The sequence below is a fragment of the Megascapheus bottae genome, chromosome 3 (assembly GCF_031878675.1).
Source record: "Megascapheus bottae isolate mThoBot1 chromosome 3, mThoBot2.hap1, whole genome shotgun sequence".
Taxonomy (NCBI): domain Eukaryota; kingdom Metazoa; phylum Chordata; class Mammalia; order Rodentia; family Geomyidae; genus Megascapheus; species Megascapheus bottae.
In genome coordinates this window covers 44491992-44515213 of record NC_143511.1, presented here as the reverse complement: position 1 = coordinate 44515213, position 23222 = coordinate 44491992, and the positions used below count along the sequence as shown (strand labels likewise).

The 23222-nt window shown below is 35.7% G+C and overlaps 1 protein-coding gene across 8 annotated transcripts in view; it reads left to right on the top strand.

Moving 5' to 3' along the window:
• The window catches only part of Nfib (nuclear factor I B), a 226725-nt gene that overhangs the window by 121046 nt on the left and 82457 nt on the right, over positions 1–23222 (top strand). For all 8 annotated transcript variants that reach the window (XM_090330010.1, XM_090330005.1, XM_090330006.1 and 5 more), the window contains exon 3: positions 13694–13747. In XM_090330010.1, coding sequence (XP_090186136.1) covers positions 13694–13747 — 54 coding nt within the window. The remainder of the gene's footprint in view (positions 1–13693; positions 13748–23222) is intronic.

The window sequence follows — 23222 nt, the reverse complement described above, 5'->3', positions numbered from 1 at the left end:
ACAACTGGACCAGCTGGTGCATGTTACCACACCCAGCTATTCAATGAGAAGGGAACTCATATACATAAACTAGTCCTACCTATGAGCCTTTCAATCTCAGCCTTCTAAGTAACTAGGAGTACAGGCATGAGTCACCAGCATTTGGCTGTTTTACATTTTATGATTTTTCTTAAGTGAAAGTTTTGGATGTCAAGTGAGATCTTGTGAACTATTTTTTCCTAGAGAAAATAGAATTATTTTTATTTCCAAATATGTAGATGTGTATTGGTATATATTTAAGACACTGCTTAGGGATGTCTCTGAAAGAGGCATAATATTTCAGAGCTGTTTGTGTTATAGAATATAAATAAATGCCTAATGCTCTCTGAAACTAAAGTGAGATGGGGAATGGCTTAACTGGTTGAGTGCTAGCTCACAAGTATGAAGCTATGACCTCAATCCCTAGTGTTGCAACTAAAAAAAAATCAATTGAAGACATATTTGATCCAGTAAAAATTGAGTCCTATGCATAGGAAAAGCACATAGATAGGAAGATTCTGCTATATGCCAGTTGTTAACAGTTGCCTAGATAGACTTTCATGTGGTAAAAAAGAAATAGTATACCTAGGTAGGTGATTTGGGTAATCAGAAGACCATGAAAGAATATGTTTGCAAATACTACATACATACTACGACTACTACTTCTACTACTACTAGTAGTAGTACTACCACAGTCCTAAGGATTTTTCCTGGCTCTACCATGTGAGCTACACCCCAGAACTTTTGTGTATCTTTTGCTTTTGAGACAGGATTTTTCTAACTTTTTCTAGGGCTAAGAATGGAACTGTTCTTCAGCTTTCTGCATCTACTACCTGAATAAAGGATCATAAGCGTGTGTCACCATGCATGTCTTGTTTAACTCTGTTTCTTGATATTTATTTTACCGTGGTAAGCAAGCATCAAAAAAACACACATATCCATAACTATATTTAGTTTTTTTTAATTGGGAGGCAATATCACTCTTGAAAGAACTGCATAACTATTTACCATAGCAAAGATATGGAACCAACCCAGATGCCCCTCGTAGATGATTAGATCAAAAGATGTGGTATTTATATATTATGGAATTCTATGCTGCCATAAGAAAGAATGACATCACCCCATTTGTAAGGAAATGGAAAGACTTGGGAAAAAAATCACATTAAGTGAAGTAAGCCAAACCCAAAGGAACGTAAGGTCTTTAGGATATAAACAAGAAGTTTATATTGAATGATTGTTGTTCTTAGTGTACTATGTTATTTCTCTTCTCTTTTTTTGCCCTTTGGTTAATCTCATTGTTACTGTATCTGACTTTGTTATCTGCCATATTGTATATACATTTATTTGAAACAGGAAAGGGAAGTGAGGAAAATAAGATGATTGGGAGGGGGTTAGGGCAGGGAAATGGGGACAAAAACATAAGAAGAGGTGTCAATGTGTGAGAAGTAATGCACCTACTATCTGGTGAATGTAACTGTAACCCATCTATACATTACCTCAATAATAAAAAATAAAATGAAAAAAGAAAGGGCTGCATAATAATCAATAAAAATTAAACATTAACCTATATAAAACTTATGTGCAATGCAAGTAATCTAGGTAGAGGAGATGAGTCCATAGTAGAGTTTGCAGTTGGTCTGTGTTAAAATTGTGTCTCATCTGGAAAACATTGGATATGTAAGATTATATAGGTTTGATACCACTCAAGGTTAAAACACATGGATAGGACATTATCCAGACTTTCCCTTTTGGATGTAGCTTAGAGATTTTGGAATCATAAGGAGTCGATTTGAATCTCTATTCAAGATGAAATGAGTAACATGATGAAATGGGAGTTCTGAGCACGTGGTGCACAGCTTTGCATTGTTACATGGTTGGCTCCTTGCTTTAAAATGCTCTAGAACCTAGACGTTCTTCTCAACACTCTGATTTCTAAAGCAACCTTAGTAATAAGCAGTGGATTCCATGTATCCTTCTATAAAAGGCCTTTTTATGATTATTGATTAGAATTATTTGTTTTCAACCTTTGGAAAGAATATTGTCTCATATACTGTTAAAAACTCCTCAAGTGTCTGTTAGGTTGCATATACTCTTCACAGTTCTTCCAACTGGATTATTGTTTATAAAAGAATTATCTTTATCTTGACCTTTTAAAAATAAAGGAAAATCACATATTTCATTATTTTATCAACACAATTTGAATGACTTTCATGTTTAGTTGCAGCTTGCAAAAGATACCCTTATTTGTTCCCTAATTTTATTTCTTCTCAAAAAATGTGAGTAGCATGATGTATTATTCAAGTAGTTTTGTTCCTGGTAAATTAGCTTTTGCCCTGAAAACATGAAATCAGAATTTCTTAGAACCACGTATCAAGGAACTGTTGGAACATTTAATGCCATTATCTATCACATCAGCAAGCTTCCTGTTTCATTAAATGATTCTTAGATTAGTTTCTTCTAATATTATAAACATATTTTATAAACAGAACTGCTTAATAAATGTCCATGATACAAATCTGTTTTTTTCTTTGTAGCAAATATGCTCAACCTTGCTGTATTATTCAAATTTTAATTATGTACTTTGGAGATGTGTGCATGTATGCATGTATGTATGTATGTATGTATGTATGTATGTAAGTAGATAGGTATAGGTATAGGTATAGGTATACACATGTACATGATACATACACACAAATACATTACACAAGTACACATATACATTTATTTTGGTATTTAAAAAAATTTTAAATTACCTTTTCTTTTGTCAGCTGTGGGGCTTGAGCTCTGGGCCTGGGTGCTCTCCCTGTACTCTTTAGTTCCAGGCTACAGCTCTATCATTTTGAGCCACAGTGCCACTCCCAGGTTTCAGGTGGTTAATTGGAGATAAGAGTCTCACTGACTTCCATACCTGGGGCTGGCTTTAAACTGTGATCCTTAGATCTCAGTCTCTAAGTTGCTAGGATTACAGGCATGAGCCACCAGCACCTAGCACATTATATTTTTATTATCTGTAGTCATATGGAGGATAAATCAGTTTACAAGTACAATGCATCTTGAGCATTCTTCTTGTTCCTTTCCATGTGCCACTCCAGTTTTCTTTAAGGTGATATATTGAATATTATTACTTCATTATATGCATATATCATCAATGATCTATCTGCATCATCATTTAATAATAAAGCAAAGACTAGTTATTAATCTCATATATGACCATATATAATAAGGTCATATATGATAGCAATATAACTATAATCACAAATAGGATATAAAACTCATATAATTTTCTCTAAAATTATAATGACTTTAAGACTTATTTGGAAAAGCATCTTTATCATTAATATAGAGGAGAAATATGATTTAAAGTTTTCTTTTTGAGAGCATAATAATATAATAAGCATGTAGTAAATACTATAAATATGACTTTTTTGGCCATTGACTGAGCTAACTACTATGTTGTATTTGTAGAGAGGTTGCAAATACTTAAGTACTAGAGCATGAATGTAAAACCAAATAACTCGAAGTTATTTGATTATCATTACAGATAATTTTTAAAAATATTTAAGTGCTATCAACTGTTACCTTGCTTACTGTAAAATAATGGTTATTCATTTAACAGATGTAGATTGAACATCTGCTCAATACCCAGAATTTTCTAAGCTATGAATAAAACCACCATGAACCTTGACTCTGTAGGTAGCAGGAGGTTTGGAAACTAATTCAGTACCTTATTACCTGTGCAGTTATTGTTTGTGAAAATGGAGAGGAGGGGAGTTTTAATTCAATTTTAGAGTCCTGAGAAAAATATTATGGCCTTTTCTCTATAAAGACTTGCATATATTTTCAGTGTCATGTAAAGCTTTTTCCTCCTCTCTATTTCTGATCCTTTTGGAAAACAAGATTCAATCCTTACCTTGTTCTTATCCTCTCTCTCTATATATATATATTATATATACATATATTTTATATACATATATAATATATAATATATACATATATATAGTTGTAGAAAGAAGTTACCACTCAACATAACAGTTTATGAATACAATGCATTTTGATTGATGTCACCACTTTATCATTCTCCAGCATCCCTTTATCTTACTTGGTATGAAGTGAAGTGAGATGGTCAGCAATTACCAAACCCAAGACTTCTGTCCGACTTTCCAATCAGTGTGGACATAACATGTCCCACACCTGGGGAAGAAAGCGCACCAATAAAATATTAGTAAGTCTTGAGTCTGCCTTTACTCAGATATACAGTATTATATTATGTTTTTGGGAAAAACATGGAAGTGTGGGATAGCTAGGATTTCCAAGACAAAACAAAGCAGACATGGGAGTCACTGTGATAGGCGGTGTAACTAAATCTGCTCAGGAAGGGAAACAACATTTATTTATTTTTTTCTATGCCTTTCTTTTAAGAGAAATTTAAGACTAATAGGATCATAAACATTGTCTTTGGTTTTTATTGAAATTGTGCATGGATTTTTTTCCATTTTCCTCCATGATTACGCATTTTGAAGTCTGATGATGTTCTGTTTTTCATTTCCAGATTCCTATTTCACCAACATTCTCTTTGCAGTGCATACCTTGCTGTAAAAAGAAGGTTTCTTGGTTTCCAAGAGAGAAATAAAATACATTATATAGGATAGCTCCAATCCAAAATGTCTCCCAGATGGAAAGGACAGACCAATCATCTCATGTTTTCTTATTGAACTTAGTCAGGTTTTAGAAAGGACTTCATTGTTTTCATGAGCAAACTGCTTTGGCAAAGTTTGCCTTAAAGTACACAGTATGTGTTCGTCTAATATTATGAGATTGGGGCAGCATTCATGAAAGATTATAAATCTTACAACTCTCTTCAGAAACTTAAAATACAGCTGGAAATGTTTTGCTGTTAACAAACATGCAATCTTTGTAAAATTGGAAGTTTTTTGAATAAATACTTTTTAGTTTATTCCCCTCTAGTGTGAAAACTATCTTTTAAGTCAAAATGTTGCCTCCCTCTTTTACATTAAAATTTGCCTTTGTATTCATATTATGCTGGTGCATTTAACTCTTTAATAAAAGTATGCTGGATTGCCTTGCCTTTATTTTAAAGATACAAAGCTGGATTTGCTCCCAGGTACTCTTTCCCTAACTAGACAAGTTTAAAAACTAAACAAGGATTGAGTCAGTTAATTATTTAAATGAAATTACAAATCAAAAGCATATTATGCAATCTTGATTTAATTACCACATTTTATTTACTTAATTAAAAACACACTGTAGAAAGTTAACACCTTTGACAAGGACCAGTGTGGTATCTTTGCATTCTATATATTAAAGGCTTTGAGTGCAAGATGCCTGGATGATCCTAGTTTTGATCTTTTATTCACCTCAATCCCTGGATCAGTAGACAGTCATTGGACCTAATCTTGAGGTTTAAAGGTCAGATCTGATTATTCTAGACACCATTTCTGGCTGTTTGAAGCTGGTTAATGCCATACTGAAATTCATTGGTCAGAAATGTCAGGCTGGTTAACCTTTCCTGGGCAGGAATGTCTCCATGTTGTGGACATGGGTGATGTGTGGTTCACTTTCAGATGCATATGTGATACTTTGCCCTTAATTTTTAGTGTCGTGTGTGTGTGTGTGTGTGTGTGTGTGTGTGTGTGTGTGTTTGTGTGTGTAGCCCTATAGGGTAAATTTTAGCTTTGAGCCTGGGCAAATTCTTACCATAATCTGATATGATGCTTTGCACATAACTTCCTGTGAAGCAAAAAAAAAATGGTTCTTTAAAAGGAAGTTTAATAATATAACAAGTGGACTATATGGGGATAAGAAATGGGCATATTATATATCTATACTTTCTCTTGGTTAGTTAAATTTATCTGTAAACATCTTCAGCATAATAGCTTCTCTTGAAACCACACATTTTGCTTAATCACATATTTAAGATCAATGTTAACCAATGTAAAGGCAGAAATTATAGGCCTTTAGGGGTGAAATAATAAGATAGAAAAAAATGATTTAAGTCCCATGCTAGTGACTGATGCCTTAATCTTAGGTGCTTAGGATGCTGAGATCTAAGAATCCCAGTTTGAAGACAGACTGGGCAGGAAAACCTGTGAAATTATCATCTCCAGTTAACTACCCCAGCAAAAAGAAGTTTGATTCCTTGATCCTTGCTCAGAGTTGAGTTTAATGTAGGAATACAAATTTAGCAAAAATACGTTTAGGATCCTATTAACAATGCTATAGAGTTAATACCATGTAGAGATTAACTAAATTTTGCATTGAAGTAAATTCCAAAGATCAAAATAGTCAGAAGCAGACTGGTAGACATAAAAGAAAGAGAAGAAAAAAACCTCCCCCCACCATTGTTATGAGGGGAAAGAAAGCACTCCATGTTATCATGTATCTTTATATTATGTTAGTAAAATTTAGTAAAGAGAAAAGAAAATATTATAAAACTATAGTTTTGTGTCACTAAAGTTGATGAAGCAGCATTCTGTTAGAAGCAAAGTTGTACTGGACAGGGACAAAAAGTGATTATGTAATAACAACTGTGATTATGTAAAGCTCTCTTCCTCTGAGTCTCAGCAAGTCAGAACATAGAGAATTTTTAAGAGTGAGACTTGGATGGTGGTTAGAGAGCAAGGAGAGGGATAGGGAGGTCTCCCCCTTAGAGAAGAGTTCTCTCTTCTCCATCTTGAAATACAGACATTTTTGTCTTTTTTTTTTATTTCCCTAGTATAAAGTAAATACACTTGTATCCTTTCTCTCTAGTTTCTTTTCTAATATCTGATTTTGTTTGTTTCAAGTGACTCTGTCATGCTATTTACTTTATAAAAAACATGCATTTTAAAAAGTATATTAGTTTTTAGTAATGCTTTAGAGAGAAAGGAGATTGTCTTAAGCTCTTAAAAAGTCTGGTATTGTTTAGTTGACAATAGGCTATTTCTTTACCTGCTGAAGGCAAAGGAGTATGACAAAGGAACTCTTTATCACATGATGACTAATTTCATTTCTAGCGAGAGGCTATCTGTGGGTTAACAGGTTACAGTTTGGGTTTCATTTACTCTTCTGATATCCCTTGATATAAAAGCTATATTGTTCAATAGAGTCATATAATTTTAGAGGCGGAAGGGTGCTCGCTGTTTACCTTGTTCAGTCACTTCTTTGTACCCAATTAACTAGAAATTGTAATTATGCTTCCCATATTTGGTTTTCCCATTTATACTCAAGTCATGATGTTAATAAAGTAAATGAACTTCAAGAATGAGCTTCCTCTAGAAAGTCTAGCTGTAGTTCTTTGGCAGCATTTACTAGTGAGGGACCTGCTCCCTTTATCACCACAGAATACCTCTTCTTTTTTTGTGGTAGAATGCCAAATTAATTCTCAATACAATTTATCTTATTCATCAAGTGCTTGTCCTAATATTCATTCTGGAAGTGAGGAAGCAGAAATGAGCTTTACAGTGAGTGGTCTTGGAAGCTGTAGTTCTGGAATTGATTTATTTGCCCTTTGCCTTAACACAGGTTTGTCTACTTGACTTATAACACATGGTTTTGTGCAGAAGGTATAATGAATCTTTCTTCTTTATGCACATCCAGTTTACGGACAAGTTGTTTTCTGTTCATCTGATTCACATGTTCCAGGCATCATCCCTAAAATATAGAGAGATAAGACAAAATAGGGTAACATCTCCCTGTCACATTGTTCAGAAATTAAAAAAAGATGACTCAGCTTGAGGGGTCATGGGATGAAAAACAGAAAATACTATGTGTAGTGTGCGAGTGCACAAAAAGCGTCAAAATCATATGGTATAACCCTGTGGCCAAATCAGAGTTCCTTGTGTGGCATACTAGCATCTTTAGGGTCCTTTGTATGGATATCTTCAATACACTTAAGAATTTTATCAGAGTTTAACTTAATTTGTTTGGGGCTTTAAAAATATGACCTTGGGGGGGCCGGGAGTTTGGCTTAGTGGTAGAGTGCTTGCCTAGCATGCACGAAGACCCGGGTTCAATTCCTTGGTACCACATACATAGAAAAAAGCTGGAAGTGGTGCTGGGGCTCAAGTGGTAGAGTTCTAGCCTTGAGAAAGTCCAAGGACAGTGCTCAGGCCCTGAGCTCAAGCCCAGGACTGGCCAAAAAAAAAAAATATGACCTTGGTCACAATAAGAAATGGAAAGTTTAGTATATCAGGTTGTTTTTCAAAACATTCTTCCCATTTCATTTCCTTCTGATGCCTTTATGAAATTTCCATCTCTCCTAAGAAGGATTAATGATAATCATTCACAACACCACTTACTAAATTTAATTTGAATTACCTTAAAAATCAATACATGAAACATAAAACTTTTTTGTTTCTGGAGTATACTGGAAATTTAATACATTGTATACATTTTGTAATATTTAAATAAGGTTTTACATCCTAACTCAAATACCAGTTCTTTTTTTTAAATAGTGAAAACATTCAAAATCCTTCTAGCTTTTTGAGATGTATGTTTGATACATTATCACTGGTTGTAGTAATACTATGTGCAGTGGAACACTGGACCTTCTTTTTTAATTGTAATCTTACTCTTTTTTTTTTTTAAAACCAATCCTGGGGCACTGTCCTTGAGCTTTCTCAAGGCTAGTGCTCTACTACTTGTGCCACAGCATCACTTCTGCATCATGGAATCAAACCCGGGCTTCACGTATGCTAGGCAAGCACTCTACCACTAGGCCACTCTCCTGGCCTCTGTAACTGTACTCTTTAATTAACCATACCCTACTCCTGTCTCCTCCATTTTGTAATTTTGCTTTCTTATCTCTTAGAGACATTTTTTTGAGCTTCTAAAAGTCATTCAATATACATTCTTTAAAAATATGTAGAGGATATTATTATAAACAAATTGGAAATATATTAACCATTAGGAGTGCCTGCTTTGTTCCACATGTTACCACATATCTAGATCCAGGAAGTGTTCAAAGGACTTACTGCTTTTCATTTAAATGATGCTTATAGTATGACCTTGAAAAGATCTTTCTCAATTTGATGATCTGCTTACTTCAAGGAGTGGTAACCAATTCACTCAGAAGTTAGTGCTCAGTACACATTTCACAGGCCATTAACTTATTTCTTTTTTTTTTTTTTTTTTTGCCAGTCCTGGGCTTGAGCTCAGGGCCTGAGCACTGTCCTTGGAATTTTCTCAAGGCTAGAGCTCTACCACTTGAGCCTCAGCACCACTTCCGGCTTTTTTGTATGTATGTGGTACCGAGGAAAAGAACCCCGGGTCTTCATGCATGCTAGGCAAGCACCTTAACCACTAGCCAAACTCCCGGCCCCCATTAACTTATTTCTTTACCTTACATATTTAACATTTTATTGGACTTCCAACAGGTTACTCCAAAATAGTAGCATTTCCTTCATTTGGTAGAGAAAGTAGAAACACAATTTTACTCTCTCTTGAACACATCAGTTGGTGTATACAGTTCATTGACAACAATGTCCAAGCTAGATAGAAGTTAGAGGAAGAACAAGTTCCCAGAAACCTTTTTATCTATGGAAGGATCATTTGGCTTTGTGTGATTTCAAGATTGCATCACGACCACTCCAGAAGCTGGGTGACTGAATAGTGACCCAAGTAAGTAACTTGCCATATGATTTTGGAGAAACTGTTTAGATCATTTCACTCTCCCACTATGCCTGTCAAGCCTAAAGATAGAAATGTTGAAAATACAGATTCTGATCAAGGAAGAGGCAATGGAAGGTGCAGGGAGAGAAAGCGATGACTGATTGTAGTCAGCTGTCTTCCAAATGTCACCTCCTTCTTTTCTTGCTATCAGCAACTTCTTAGACTCAAGAGCCTTGGTTGCTCACTGTCCCATTCTACCAGCCTTGTTCTTCAAGCAATTTCATCTGACAGCTTTTATCTAGTGCCCTGGAACATAGGAGTACTTTTCCTCTGTTCTGTTAAGCCAGCCCAGCACTAAATTATTCTGTTAGCAACTCTTGGTGGGCACACCTTGTTTCAGTAGGTCCCCCACAGATGTGGGTAGTGGCTATGCATCAGGGTAGACAGACTTTAGTTGTGTTTCTATCTTTTTTTTCCTAAGAGTTAGTTCATAAGATATATGAATAATTTTTTGTCAGTTGTGGGACTTGAACTCTGGGCCTGAGCATTGTCCCTGAGCTCCTCAAGCTCAAGGCTACCGGCTACCACCCTACCCCTTGAGCCAAAGTGCCACTTCCATGAATAATTTTAAAAAGTGTCTGTACACTTAAGATGTTTTACTGGTTGTGTAGAGTGTGTCAGAAATAGGGCTTGTTCCTTGATGTGGTATCATCTTTGCAATGATCCTTTGACATAACATTCTTCAGGTTTTCAAGACTGAGATGCAAAACTCCCGAGTCCATGCATTTCATACCAGATAACATGGCAATAAAAGAATAGAGGTAGAATTCACTATAATTTCTATCTCTCTCTGTGTCTCTCTCCCCCTTCCCTTTTGGTCCCCTCCAGAGTGGAGAGCTTGAAAAAGTGATGGAAGTTGTTAAATAAAACCGTTGAGTAGAGTAATTTGACCTAGGAGGTGAATTGAAGGGTTTTAGATGTGGTCTGACTAATCCCTTCTCTGAAGTCAACCACAATCACAGTTCACTTTTGCTTTCTCTGCCAACTATGACTCCCAGGTTATGTCCTTTCTAACCACTTGTAGTCAAGTGACTGATATGGGGTGCCTGGAGAGGAGATTCTATTAGTATTAATCTGACATGTAATGTTGTATTGTTTAGAGTCTGTGATAGGTCATCTTTTGGAAAATAGAAGGCTATTTTGCTTCAGGAGAGGACACAGATATTCAAGTAGAAGGAAAACCTGTTATTGGCTGCCAGTAAATACCAGGTCATTTTAGGAAGTGGAATTGCTAGAAAAAGTGAGTGTGTGATCCACTTCAACCTTTTCAAATGCTTGTGGTCTTTCTCCAGTAAATCATTTTTTTTTCAGATGAAGAACTTGGTCTGTAACTTTCTGGGAGAGAAAGTAGTTTGCAACCAAAAAGAAAGAAAAATAGTATTTTTCATGCAGTGGTAAATACAATATATCATTGTGTTAACTCAAAACTTTCTTAGATTTAGGGAGTAAGAGAGACTCTTCTAGGATTTAAATTCAGGACCTCATACTTGCTGTATAGGTACCACTTGAGCCACATTTCTGCTCCTGTTTTTTGGGGGGGTGTGCAAGGGGCTGGATTCTCATATTTTTCCTTGAGGCTAGCCTCAATTCACAATCTTCCTCTTTATGTCTCTTGTTTGGCTTGGATTGTAGGCATATACCACCATGCCTTACTTATGGATTGAGAGAAAATCTTGCTATCATTTTCCTTGTATTGGCCTTGGACTGCCCATTCTCCCCAATCTGCCAACTCCTAAGTAGCTAAGATTATGGCTATCAGTTACTATGCCTGGTCATGAGTTTCATTCTTTATTCTATTGGTCCAAGCATCAGCATATGATGGGAAAGGATTATGATGGTGCCAGTTGATAGGTGGCATGCCAAACATGTATTCATAGGCTCACATATATAGAGTTTGCAGTTCCTAACTTGAGGCCGCTATCGGCAACTTGTCTGATGATGACAACTTCAACTGAACTAATGTATTAGATCTAGCTCTGCATAACTAGACTTTCATAAATGTGAGGTAGTAGTCTGAGAGAGGAAAAAAACATGAGAGATCTGATCAGTAGATATGTACTTGTTGTATAAGTAGGAATCTCTCAATATGATAGAATTGCTTGGAAGATTCAGTTGTGACACATAGAAATGCCAAGGCATTTTTACAAGGAACTCATGGCAGAAGTAAAAGCTGTAGTAAAAAAGATGATTTATTATTCTCATATCTCTCTACATTTTTGGACTGAAAAAGTAGCCGATATTGTACCCATTTTGGTAGGAGTGTGGAAAGAAAAAGATGAATTTCGCTTCATTTCCAGAAGAGGTAGTATAAGAATTTATGAAAGCTGAGAGTGAAGATATTTACTGTCTAGAGAATCTAGCAAAGTCCTGTGAATTGAATGGTCTTTCTAGTGTCTTTACTTTCTCATTTTAGGAAATCAAGAACAGGTTGGAGGACAGTGTATTAATTACTTCCTATGTTTGCTAAGGTCACGTGGAATTTTTGCTAAAGTGAAAAAGAGAAGCTAATTAAAGACATGGAGGGAAGGGTACCAGCCTGTTCTCACCATTAAATCAGAGATAGCAGGCAGGAGGCAAAGTATAGAAATCAACAACCAGGTTTTATGCAGGAAGAAACAAACAAGATATTCTGCATTTAGAAGTAGATCCAGCAATTGCAGCATGCTAATCACTTACCTGGAAGAAGAGAATAACAGCCTAATGAAAAAAGCAGGTTTAAGTGGTTTTTTGTTTGTTTGTTTGTTTGTTTTCTTAAACAAGATACAGTCTCTTTTCTGGCTCAAGCATAGGGTAAGGACTTCTGGAAGAGACTTGTCAGTGTCTAGCAGTTCATTACAGAGTCATTTCCAATGCCCAACCTATCACATATTGTTGAAATTTGCTAGCAAATTCAAAATTGCCTTTTGTATGCAAGCAGAAAGGTTGCTGAGTCTGAGCCTTCTGTCCTTTTGGCATTTACCCTAAGCCTGGTGTGGTTATAATCATGAAGGGCACAGAGGAATACATACACCAGAGAAGTAGAGAAAATCTCTGCCTCTGCTTAGTGAGAAGGATGCATTTTAGATAGGGGGAACACACATAAAGTGCTAGAAGCAATAAAAGAAGCTTACAAAGCAACTTGCAAGTAAGTGTATAAGACTGTGGGACACATAACACAAAATAACTGTAGAGGGGACACAGAGGCAAGAGGAGTAAGCAAAACAGAGCAGTCTGGGATTAGTCTGGAAAGACGTGTTACCTAAATTTTATTGCCTCCATTTTCTCTGTCCGTAGCATCAGTGAAAACTAAAGTGGAAGGGGAATTTGAATATATCACATTGATCCCATTCTTCTTATCTGAAAAGTCTGTCCATCTATCACAGATGGAAATTAACATTGATCCAACAATTTGCTCTCCACAAAGCCATGTTGAATTTCTACCTAGTAATTTATGCTTTTCCTAGTGTTTGCAAATCGATTGCTATTATGAGATGTAGACAGATCTGGGCTGGGATCCAGTAGGTTGGAAGATGATGGGAGTGGATATGTGTTCATGTGAGTGAAATACTGGAAATGCAGCCTTTCATTTTTATGTGTTTTACTTGAAGAATAAAAATGTATTTTCAGGTTTTAGAAGTATATTTTATTATATTTGGATTGTATTTTCAAGGGGAGATACCTGCTTTATTTCACATTTGTACTGATTGGCCTTGGTATTTGCCTAACCTTCAAACCATCTTTCATGGATCTGTAGCTAGATGTTTTGTTTCAGGAAGGCTTTGTTTCATCCCAAGAATATTATAGGCCAATGCGGTACTTGTTAGTTCTTTTGATGTGGAAATATGTATAGACATTCATCTAGTTTGGTGAATAAAATGTTGCTGTCAAAAGGTTTGGTAAAGTGTACTTTATTTAAACACTCAACCTTATTGTTGTACCTTCAATTGTTTTTATAAGTCCTTCTGATGATTGTGAAATTCTTTCAAAACAAATTAAGAAGAAAACATTTTCTATGATTTCTTTACAGATTCTGGACAATCAGGAAGTCCAAGCCACAATGATCCTGCCAAGAATCCTCCAGGTAAATATGTGTTCCAGGACGTTTGCACTCTGACATTGTTGGAGAACAAAGGTACCACTGTACAGATAAACACAGTGTAATTAGTCAGCTGCCTATTTTGTTCTGGAAGGCAGGTATGATGGGTACAAGATGTGCTTGTGTTTAGGTCCTAAGATGTGAGTGTTTAGGTTATTACAGTGGCAAAAACTTATCATTAGTATTTACCTAATTGCTCATGCTTTATTTTTTTTGTTAGTATTTCTTTAAAAGCCTGTATTTTAGTTGTATGTCTTTTTGGTGCTCAAAATTATTGCTGTTTAAAAAGCCAAAAGGTCTTTTAATTTTTTTTTAACTTATAAGAAAAAGTAAAGTTGTGTGCTATTGTTATAACTTAATTACTTTAAAGGCACTTAGGATGGTAATGATTGCTTTATTCTGAAGGATTTTTGTGGAAATTTTTATTCTGTAAAGTTTTTATTGGTTCCCCCAAATCAGGAAATAATCAAAGGAAGGCTTTTTCTTTGGTATAAGGTGTGCCAAATCCCCTCTTTATTTTCAGAACTTTTACAACTTGGCTACTCTCATGGATTTTTTTGTTTGTTTGTTTGTTTGTTTGTTTTTCTCCCAAAATATGTGGAGCACTTTACATGCAAGGAAGGATTTCTAGATTTCATTGTTATATGAGTTCTAATTGTTTCTGTGATTTTGTTAAAAGTATATTCTAAAAATAAACTAACAAAAAGAAAAGGAAAATACTATACATTAGAAGGTGGCCACACGTTCCTTCTACTTCCCAGATAATCTCATGTGTTCCATGAGGTTTATTTTTTTAAAAATAAGGCTTTTCAGGTAGGCTTAGTTTTAGGTCTTGAATTGTCCCATCTTCTATATAATAATGCTTGGCTTATTTGAAGTTAAACTTCCTAAAGAACCCTCAAATTGCACAAAAATATTCCAGGCAAGTATTCTCGCACAATGGCACAATGATATTAGAAAAATGCAGCAGATAGATATAAAAATAAATATAAAATTGAAGACAAGTTTCCTTCCTTCCTTCCTTCCTTCCTTCCTTCCTTCCTTCCTTCCTTCCTTCCTTCCTTCCTTCCTTCCTTCCTTCCTTCCTTGTCAGTTGTGGGTCTTGAATTCTGGGCCTGGGCACTGTCCCTGAGCTCATCAACTCAAGGCTACTGCCCTACCCCTGGAGCCACAGCATCATTTTGGGTTTTCTAGTGGGTAATTGGCGATAAAAGTCTCAGGGCCCAGGCTGACTTTGAACTGAGTCATCAGATCTCAGCCTTTGAGTAGCTAAGATTACAGGCATGAGCCACCACTCCATTACAAGTTTCTTTTTCTTTCTGACACCTGTCTCTATTTTATTATTTACTTTTATCTTACAATAGTCATCTTTGTTCTAGTAGCTATTAAGTTACTTTGTATTGTAGAAAATCATATACTGCAAATGTGGTTTATATGTCAAATATTAAAAATTTTGAATACATCTTGAAAATATAAACTAAGTTGATTTTTCTTCATAAATTTGATTGTCACTGATTGTAAGAAAACTGTAAAAAAAATCTGAACAATGTTAAAGAAATTTCCAGTTAAATTTATTTTCTGTGTAGATAGACTAGAATTATTTTAGTTAATTTTCCAAAAGAAAAACTTTAGAATGTGACAGATTTTGTCAGAAATGATCTGGAGTTGAGAAAAATCTTATTAAGTTAAAATGTCTTTTATTTACAAATATTTTTTCTTTTCAATTCACTAATTTTTTGGTGTGAAAGTGTATTATAACCAAACATTTAAAAGGCTCTTTTACATCTTGCAAAAAATGAGTGGAAGAATTTTGTTTTTTGAAGAGAAAGAGTTGATAAGATTATTTGTAAATCAAACTAAACAAAGAATATGACTTTTTGCATTTGAATGACAACTTGATTGATATTAATAAAGTAGTGAATGTTGAAGTGTACATTTCTGAACAGGTACCCAAGGAATTATGCTCATCTAAAATGTTTTTCTATTTGAGCCAGATAAATAACCTTTGTATAGTTATGTAATTTAGTAGAAAAAATTTAAAATATTTTATCATGCTTGGTTAAGTTTTTTCTTTGGCTACATATAGTAGCATCTCTAAATTTTTTTGTTTTCCACAAGAATTGCAAACAGAAACACTAATACTTGAACACATACTTTTTTCCTTTTTGAAGTTTTCCCTGGGAAAACAATTTTTTTTACAAACTATCACAAAGTTGAAATGTTATAGATCTGTTTTTTGTTTTTTTTTGGATTAGGCCCAGGCAAGGTGGCTCATGCCTATAATCCTAGCTACTCAGGAGGCTGAGATCTGAGGATCAAGATTCAAAGCCAGTTGAGCCACACAAAAGAACCTGAGACTCTTATCTCCAATTAACCTCTAGAAAACAGGAAGTGGGGCTTGCCTGAAGGGTAGGGTGGTAGCTTTGAGCTGAAGAGCTCAGAGACAATGCCCAGGCCCAGGGGTAGGGTGGTAGCCTGAGCTGTAGAGTGGCTCAGTTGTACAGTGATAGCCCTGGGCAAAAGGAAGCTCAAGGACAGAGTCTAGGCCCTGAGATCCAGTCCTGGGACTAACCCCCCCCACCCCCCAAAAAAGGCCAAAAATGCTGTTGTATAAGCATCCATAACTAGAATGCATTAAAAATTACATAATTCCCAGACCAAATGCAATTAATTAGAATTTCTTTAATCATTCAAATACCTTCTATCATTTTAAGTTTGTATATTATCATATTATGGACTTAACCTTAAAACTTATTAAGGAATTTTTATTCCCTAATATCTTGATTTAGATGAAGCCACTAGGCATAGAGAACATTATCTTTTTTTCTTAAGTTATTTTTTATTTTAATAAGATTTCGGTTTAATAGTCAATTGGGATAAGCTACATCTATTATTAGTTGTGCTTTCATAATTGTGAACATCTTGAGTAGTTTGGAGCGTGATATTTACCTTCTTTTTGTTGTTGTTGCCATAAGTATACTGTTTTCATCTCTCTATTTTGTCCTCTGCCCTTGGTTACAATGTGGAATTTCCAAGTTTGAGAGTCAGAATCTCAAGAAGGCATAGTCCATATTGGAAAATTTGGGCCAATGTCACACACAATGAGACCAGTCACTCTGTGGTTGTACTGCTATCACAAAGAGAAACCGAAATTGTGAAAAAGATCACTTTGCTCACTCAAACATTTTTATCACTCGTAGCTTCTCACTGGTTGACGTGTGGCACATGGAAATCTCTGTCATCTACTCCTACATTTATTGCCCACCAGCTTGAGAAGAAATGCCAAAAATCCAGGCTCTTTGAGACAAGTGTTCTTAAAAACTAATTGACAGGATTGTGGAATCCCATCCAGTCATCCTATAAGTATAGATGCATGTGTTTGTCTACTTACAAGTCCAATATACCCCTCTCCCCTATATCTTTCTTTCAAATCAGATCTGGCTGTGTAATTTGCAGGTTACTCTTGGCTGTTTCAGAACTCCTGGAGATCGACCCTAAAATATTGTAATATGAACATGGCCTTTAGTGTTAGGCTTGCATTTCCTTTTTGGAATTAATATTTTTGCACAAGGAGTCAAAAACAATACATTTTGGGAGGAGAAATATTGGTATTTATTATTTTTTAAAACATTCAAGAATTTTTGGTGTTCTCTATTTATAGAAGTATTCACATAATCTATTGCATTTTTTCTTTGATGTTTAGGACTGAATGTTTGATTTTCATTATTTTTTCCATTTTTCTGGAGCTAAAATGCTGTTAAAATCAGATGATACCCAGTAGCATGACACAGCTATCTTTTTCAACAGCACTAAGCCTCTTCAGTTTTTAAAAATGATGCACATTTCCTTTGCCTATGATGGAGTCAGATATTATATCTTTGTATCCTGTTATCTCTTACTGAATATCATGTTATCTGTTCTAAGCAATAAAAGTACAAGATTTTCTCCTAACTATTGTCAACAATTATCATGGGCAAAGCAATGACAAACTGTAAATTTAGGGAGTTGGACTTAGATAAAATTTTATTTCCAAGAATTCAAAACTCCACTGCCACTTTTAGGAATTGTATGATTGAGTTAGTATTAGTTTTGACTTGCTTTATCATTTTGTCTCTCCACATTCCTTGGACAATAGTCTCTTAGAGTACTTAATGCTAGAATGGACAATATCCAATGAAAATAAGGCAATCTAGAATTCAGATTTATGCCTATAAATCAATTCCAAGCTTAAGTCTCATTCTGGAGTTTAGGAAGGCTGTTGTTTTGTGGGAGGCTCTTCCTTGTCTGGTAATAAAATTACAAAAATTTTAAAGAGTTTTCAGATTTTATGGTATAAAATTTTTAAATATTTAAATTCCATTAGCTAGAACAATCTCACCTCAAATGACATGGATTTAGACATGACCACCTCTTCTTTCTTCTTTTTGTCCCCATTTTCCTTCTCTTTCAGTATGTAAATGTTCTGTTTGTGTTTTGACTTTGCACAGAGCTGGGCAAACTTCTGAGGCCCATTAGGACCATCTACTGGATATACCTCAGATGAATCACTTTCTATTCTCTCTCTGGAACAGGAACAGAACAAAGTAAATAATTGAACAAATGAAACAGGAAGGTCTATTACTCTTGGCAACATGCTTCTCTTAGACTTAAGCAATTCTTGAAATCATAAAAATGTTGAGGTTGATTTCTTTGTAACCATATTTTATAAATGCTGAAATAGAAGCCAACAGATGGATGTTATGAAACTTGTAAAAATTACCTAATAATTATGAAGAAAGCTAGCTCTCTGCCTGCAGTAGTAGTGGTCACCTGTTGGGATCATTAGCACCCAGATTTATCTAACGTTGCCCTTTATATATTCAAGTCTTAGTATTACTAATGTAATACTCTAATAGATGCTGAAATATTACAATGATTTCTTTGCCATTTGCCTTTGAAGGGAAATAAATTTTCAGAGGTCATCATAGATCATGTTTTCTCCTAGCGTTTGATACCCATAGTCAAAAAAAGAAAGACATTTAGTCTCATTTTAAGAAATCGTGTCCCATTCGCTTCTTAATTAATCTTCTCATGTCCTTGTTTATTATATCTATCAAAATCAAGCTTTTTTTAAAATGGGAGAAAATGCACTATTCAGTGATACCAAAAGTAATTTTAAACTTTGGCACTTGAAAATATGCAATAGAGTATAAACAGACTTTCTATTCATAAAAGTATAAATAGACACTGAAAGTATTGGCTAACAGTGGTTAAGACCTGACATCGTAGGTAAAGCTTTTAAGTAATTTAAGAATGAGGTCTGTGCCAGTCAAAAATCAAAGGATTTTTTTTTCTTAACAGATTTTGTTTCAGAAATACTTTTCTTCTTTATCTTCCTACTCGTTTGAAGACATTAAATTCAATAAAGTCCTTAAATGTTCAAATTTAAGACAGGTTTCAGAATGAAAACAAGATAAAATGAGGGAAGTGCTCTGTTCACAAATTACTCTTAAAAAGCCAGAAGGGTGCATAGCCCTCAGCTACTTATTTTTTATAGGCAACATTCTGCGTACTTATATATAACTCACTCTTCAAAGACTGGTCTACACAGCAATTGGCACCCTGCCCAGCCTTTACTGTGGAGCTAGTCTGATTACTTGTAATATTTAATTAAAAAAAAAGAAGATGACAATTTAGAAATATCCCAAAAGGTTCTGGGAGAAAGAGATTTTCTGGTTTTTCCCTGTCACCTACCATATCAGGCAATAAGTTATATTGCCTACTGACTGCTGCGGTCAGCATCAAGTGTTATCAATCCAGACATTGATGTTATGGATTGAGCAGCTCAAAATTAGGAACTTTTGCTCCTGGGAATTTGGGAATATATAGCATGCCACACCAAGAATGATGAACAACTCAGTAAGAAGTAGCCCGATGTAAATATTTTGTCTAGTCTTTATTTATTGAGCACTTGTTATGTTTCTGGTTCTGGGCTTTCTAGTTTAGTGTCTTTTTTTTTTTTGCCAGTCTTGGGCCTTGACTTTAGGGCCTGGGCACTGCCCTTGGGCTTTCTCAAGACTAGAGCTCTACCACTTGAGCCACAACACCATTTCTGGCTTTTTTCTATGCATGTGATACCGAGGAATCGAACCTGGGTCTTCGTGCATGCTAGGCAAGCACTCTACCACTAGGCCACACTCCTGGCCGGTTGAGAGTGTCTTTTAAGGTGACCTTTGTTCCCATGTTCCTTTTGTCCATAAATAATATTATATCCATATGTGTGATTGAGATTAAATATTACTTAGTGCTACCATTCAAGGGTCATGGGAGAGTTCAAAGTTGTGAAATACTATTTGCAAGAGTTATAAGAACTGGTGGCAGGAAAGAGTGTGAACTTTGTAATGACATTTCCCCTGAATCAAGGCTCCATCTTTCACAATGATCCTAAGATCCACAAGAAAAAGGAGCAATCCGCCAACTTCGCTGAAACTCAGCACAATCCATTATTCCATGTCAGTTGTGAGGGCAGTTACAAGAGCACACCTGGTGACTTGCAGGTGCTTTGATAGGAGAGAAGAATTTGTCATCTTACCTTTTCTCCAGCTGGGTTGATCAAGAAAGCTTCCTTTAGGAAGTGTCATTTGATGTGAAACTAAGTAGAAATGCATTGACTTCAGATAAAATATTTTGGCAAAGTTACAGAGCAAAGTAAGCTGCATAAAGTAGAATAGAAAAGAACATAGAAGAGAAAATAGAACAGAATAAGAGATTTTGTGAAAGGGACAAAAAATGTTTCCAGGTTCTTTTTTTTTTTCTTTTTTGGTTGGTTGTGGGGTTTGAACTTAGGGCCTGGGCATTGTTTTCTGAGCCTCTGTGCTCAAGGCGAGTACTCTGACACTTGAGCCACAGCACCGCTTCTGGTTTTTGAGTGGTTTATTGGAGATAAGAATCTGGGATGGGGGCAGGAGGGATTTTTCTGCCAACGCTGGCTTAGAACTATGATCCTCAGATCTCAGCCTCCTGAGTAGCTAGGATTACACAGGTGTAATTACTTTGTTTTTGACAAAATAAGAAATGACATTTTGAAAGTGCCCTATCTATAGGTGGCTCCTATGGTTATGCTCTAACCACTATAAGGAGAAAGCTTTGTGTTGAGGTACATTATCAGGACCAACTCTGGGTCTCCTAGCAAACTAGTGTTGCAGATCATACAAGGAGTCCCTTGAGGTGGACATAGTAGCTGCAGCTATTAGAAGGGGAAATTGTGGGCAGAGGGTGAGGAGATGATGAACATGAATCTTGAGTGACCAGAGACCCAGTTGGGATCAATGTGGAACAAGTTTGTGAGGGACTGGATCAGATTGGTGATGAAAGATTCCTCCACCTGATTAATGCAATTGCTAGAGTGCCATTGCATCTCCTGATAAGGTCAAATAATCATTTGTACAGATTGGGGGCCAACCCAGTGAAAGTGTGCCTTTTCCCAGTAAAATGGAAATGTACTAGTTGATTCATAAAGTAGAGATTATTATTCAGGTTTCTGGTTTTCTTAACATCATAATCATATCTTAAGGTTTTGTGGTGTCATAAATGATGTCCCATAGAGTCTACATAAATTTGAACATTTTGTTGTCAATACCTAATGAATTTTACTGCAGCTAGTTCTAGAAGACTTAAAGAGGGCACAAACAGATTACAATTTGTTAATGTAGCATGCTTTTCTTTCTTTGCTGAAAATGTTCAGATTCTGCATCAGGAGGGTCATAACCTGCATATACAAAATTAAAAACATCCTTAGGTTAGATTTGCCTAAGCAATATCTTACTGATTGCTCTTTCAGCCATGTATCTTTATGCAATGACTAATTTTATCTAAAATTTTCTATCAATTTAAATTCTCTATCTCTTTATATTAAAAATAATGCAATAATTGTCTTCTTGATAGCTGGAAAGCTAGAACTGTTCTGAATAGCAGATATCATCAGCTGATTAAACCTACTAAATGATTCAGAAGTTAAGCATGTTGAACTTATTGTCCTACACATGAAGGCTTCAAGGCCATCCCACTTTTTTTTTCTACTTCAGGTCCTGAGGCTTTGAACTCTGGGCCTGAGGGCTATATCTGCGTTTTTTTTGTTCAAGGATAGCGTTCTACCACTTGAGCCACAGCCCTATTTATGGCTTTTTCTGAGCAGTCTTTTGGAGATAAAGGGTTCACAGACTTTCCTTCCAAGGCTGGCTTCCAACTATGATCCTCAGATCTCAGCCTCCTGAATAGCTAGGATTTACAGGCCTAAGCCACCAGTACCCAGCATCCATCCCACTTTCATATTATAGTACTAAACTTGAAATGATGGCTCAAGTTTTTATCTCTTTCTACCTCATTGGGTTGAAGAATGTGGTTTACAGACATTAGGCAAATCCATTAGTGTAATTTTTCTCCTTTTCTGCTACTAGGAAAGTATCCCTAAGTCAAATATATATTGGTGTAGAAATTTGACTCTTCTTACTTTTAACTTAATAATGTAATTATTCTTAGAAAAATCTAGTAGGTTATGTTTTTTAGGGTCTTTTGACTTACATGCTACTCTTCAGAGACTTTGACTTATTTCAACTTTATTTTATAAAACATACTCCAGTTTTTTGCTGAAATATTTTAAATTCTTATTCTCACTTCAGACATCCCTCTGCCTACTCCATGCTTTATACCTTAAACATGACACCGCAGTATTTTCAGGAGTCAGAAGATAGGAAGAATATTTGAATTTGAGATCTGTTTTTTGCTAGTCATGGGGCTTGAACTCAAGGCCTGGACACTGTCTGTGGTCTTTCTCAAGGACAGTGCTATACCGCTTGAGCTACAGAACCACTTCTGTCTTTTTTCTGTGTATGTGGTACCTAGGAATCAAACCCAGGGTTTCATGCATGCTAGCTCTTCAGCGCAAGGCTACCACCCTACCCCTGGGCCTAGGTGTTGTCCCTGAGCTCTTCAGCTCAAGGCTACTGCCCTACCCCTGAACCAAACTCCACTTACTATTTTCTAGAGGTTAATTGGAGATGAGAGTGCTAGCTGGGAATCTTGATCTTCAGATTTCAGCCTTCTTAGTAGCTAGGATTATAGGTGTGAGCCACTATGCCTGCTGGCCCCGAGATTTTTTTAATCATCAAAAAAAAAAATGCGAAAGGACCTCCAGGATACTGAAACAAAAGCCATATAATGAATGATTGTTGTCCTTAATGTACTATGATATCTTTCATCTCCTTTGCTGTCTCTTGGGTATCTCATATTGTTACAGTATCTCACTTTGTTATCTGATATATTGAATTGTATTTGGTTATTTGAAATTTGATAGGGAAGGGGGGAAAACCAAGACAGGGGGTGGGTGATGGGTACCAAGACATGTGAAAGGGTATCAATGTATGTGAATTAATGCACCTTCTATCTGGCAAATATCATGTAACCCTTTTATTAATTACAATAA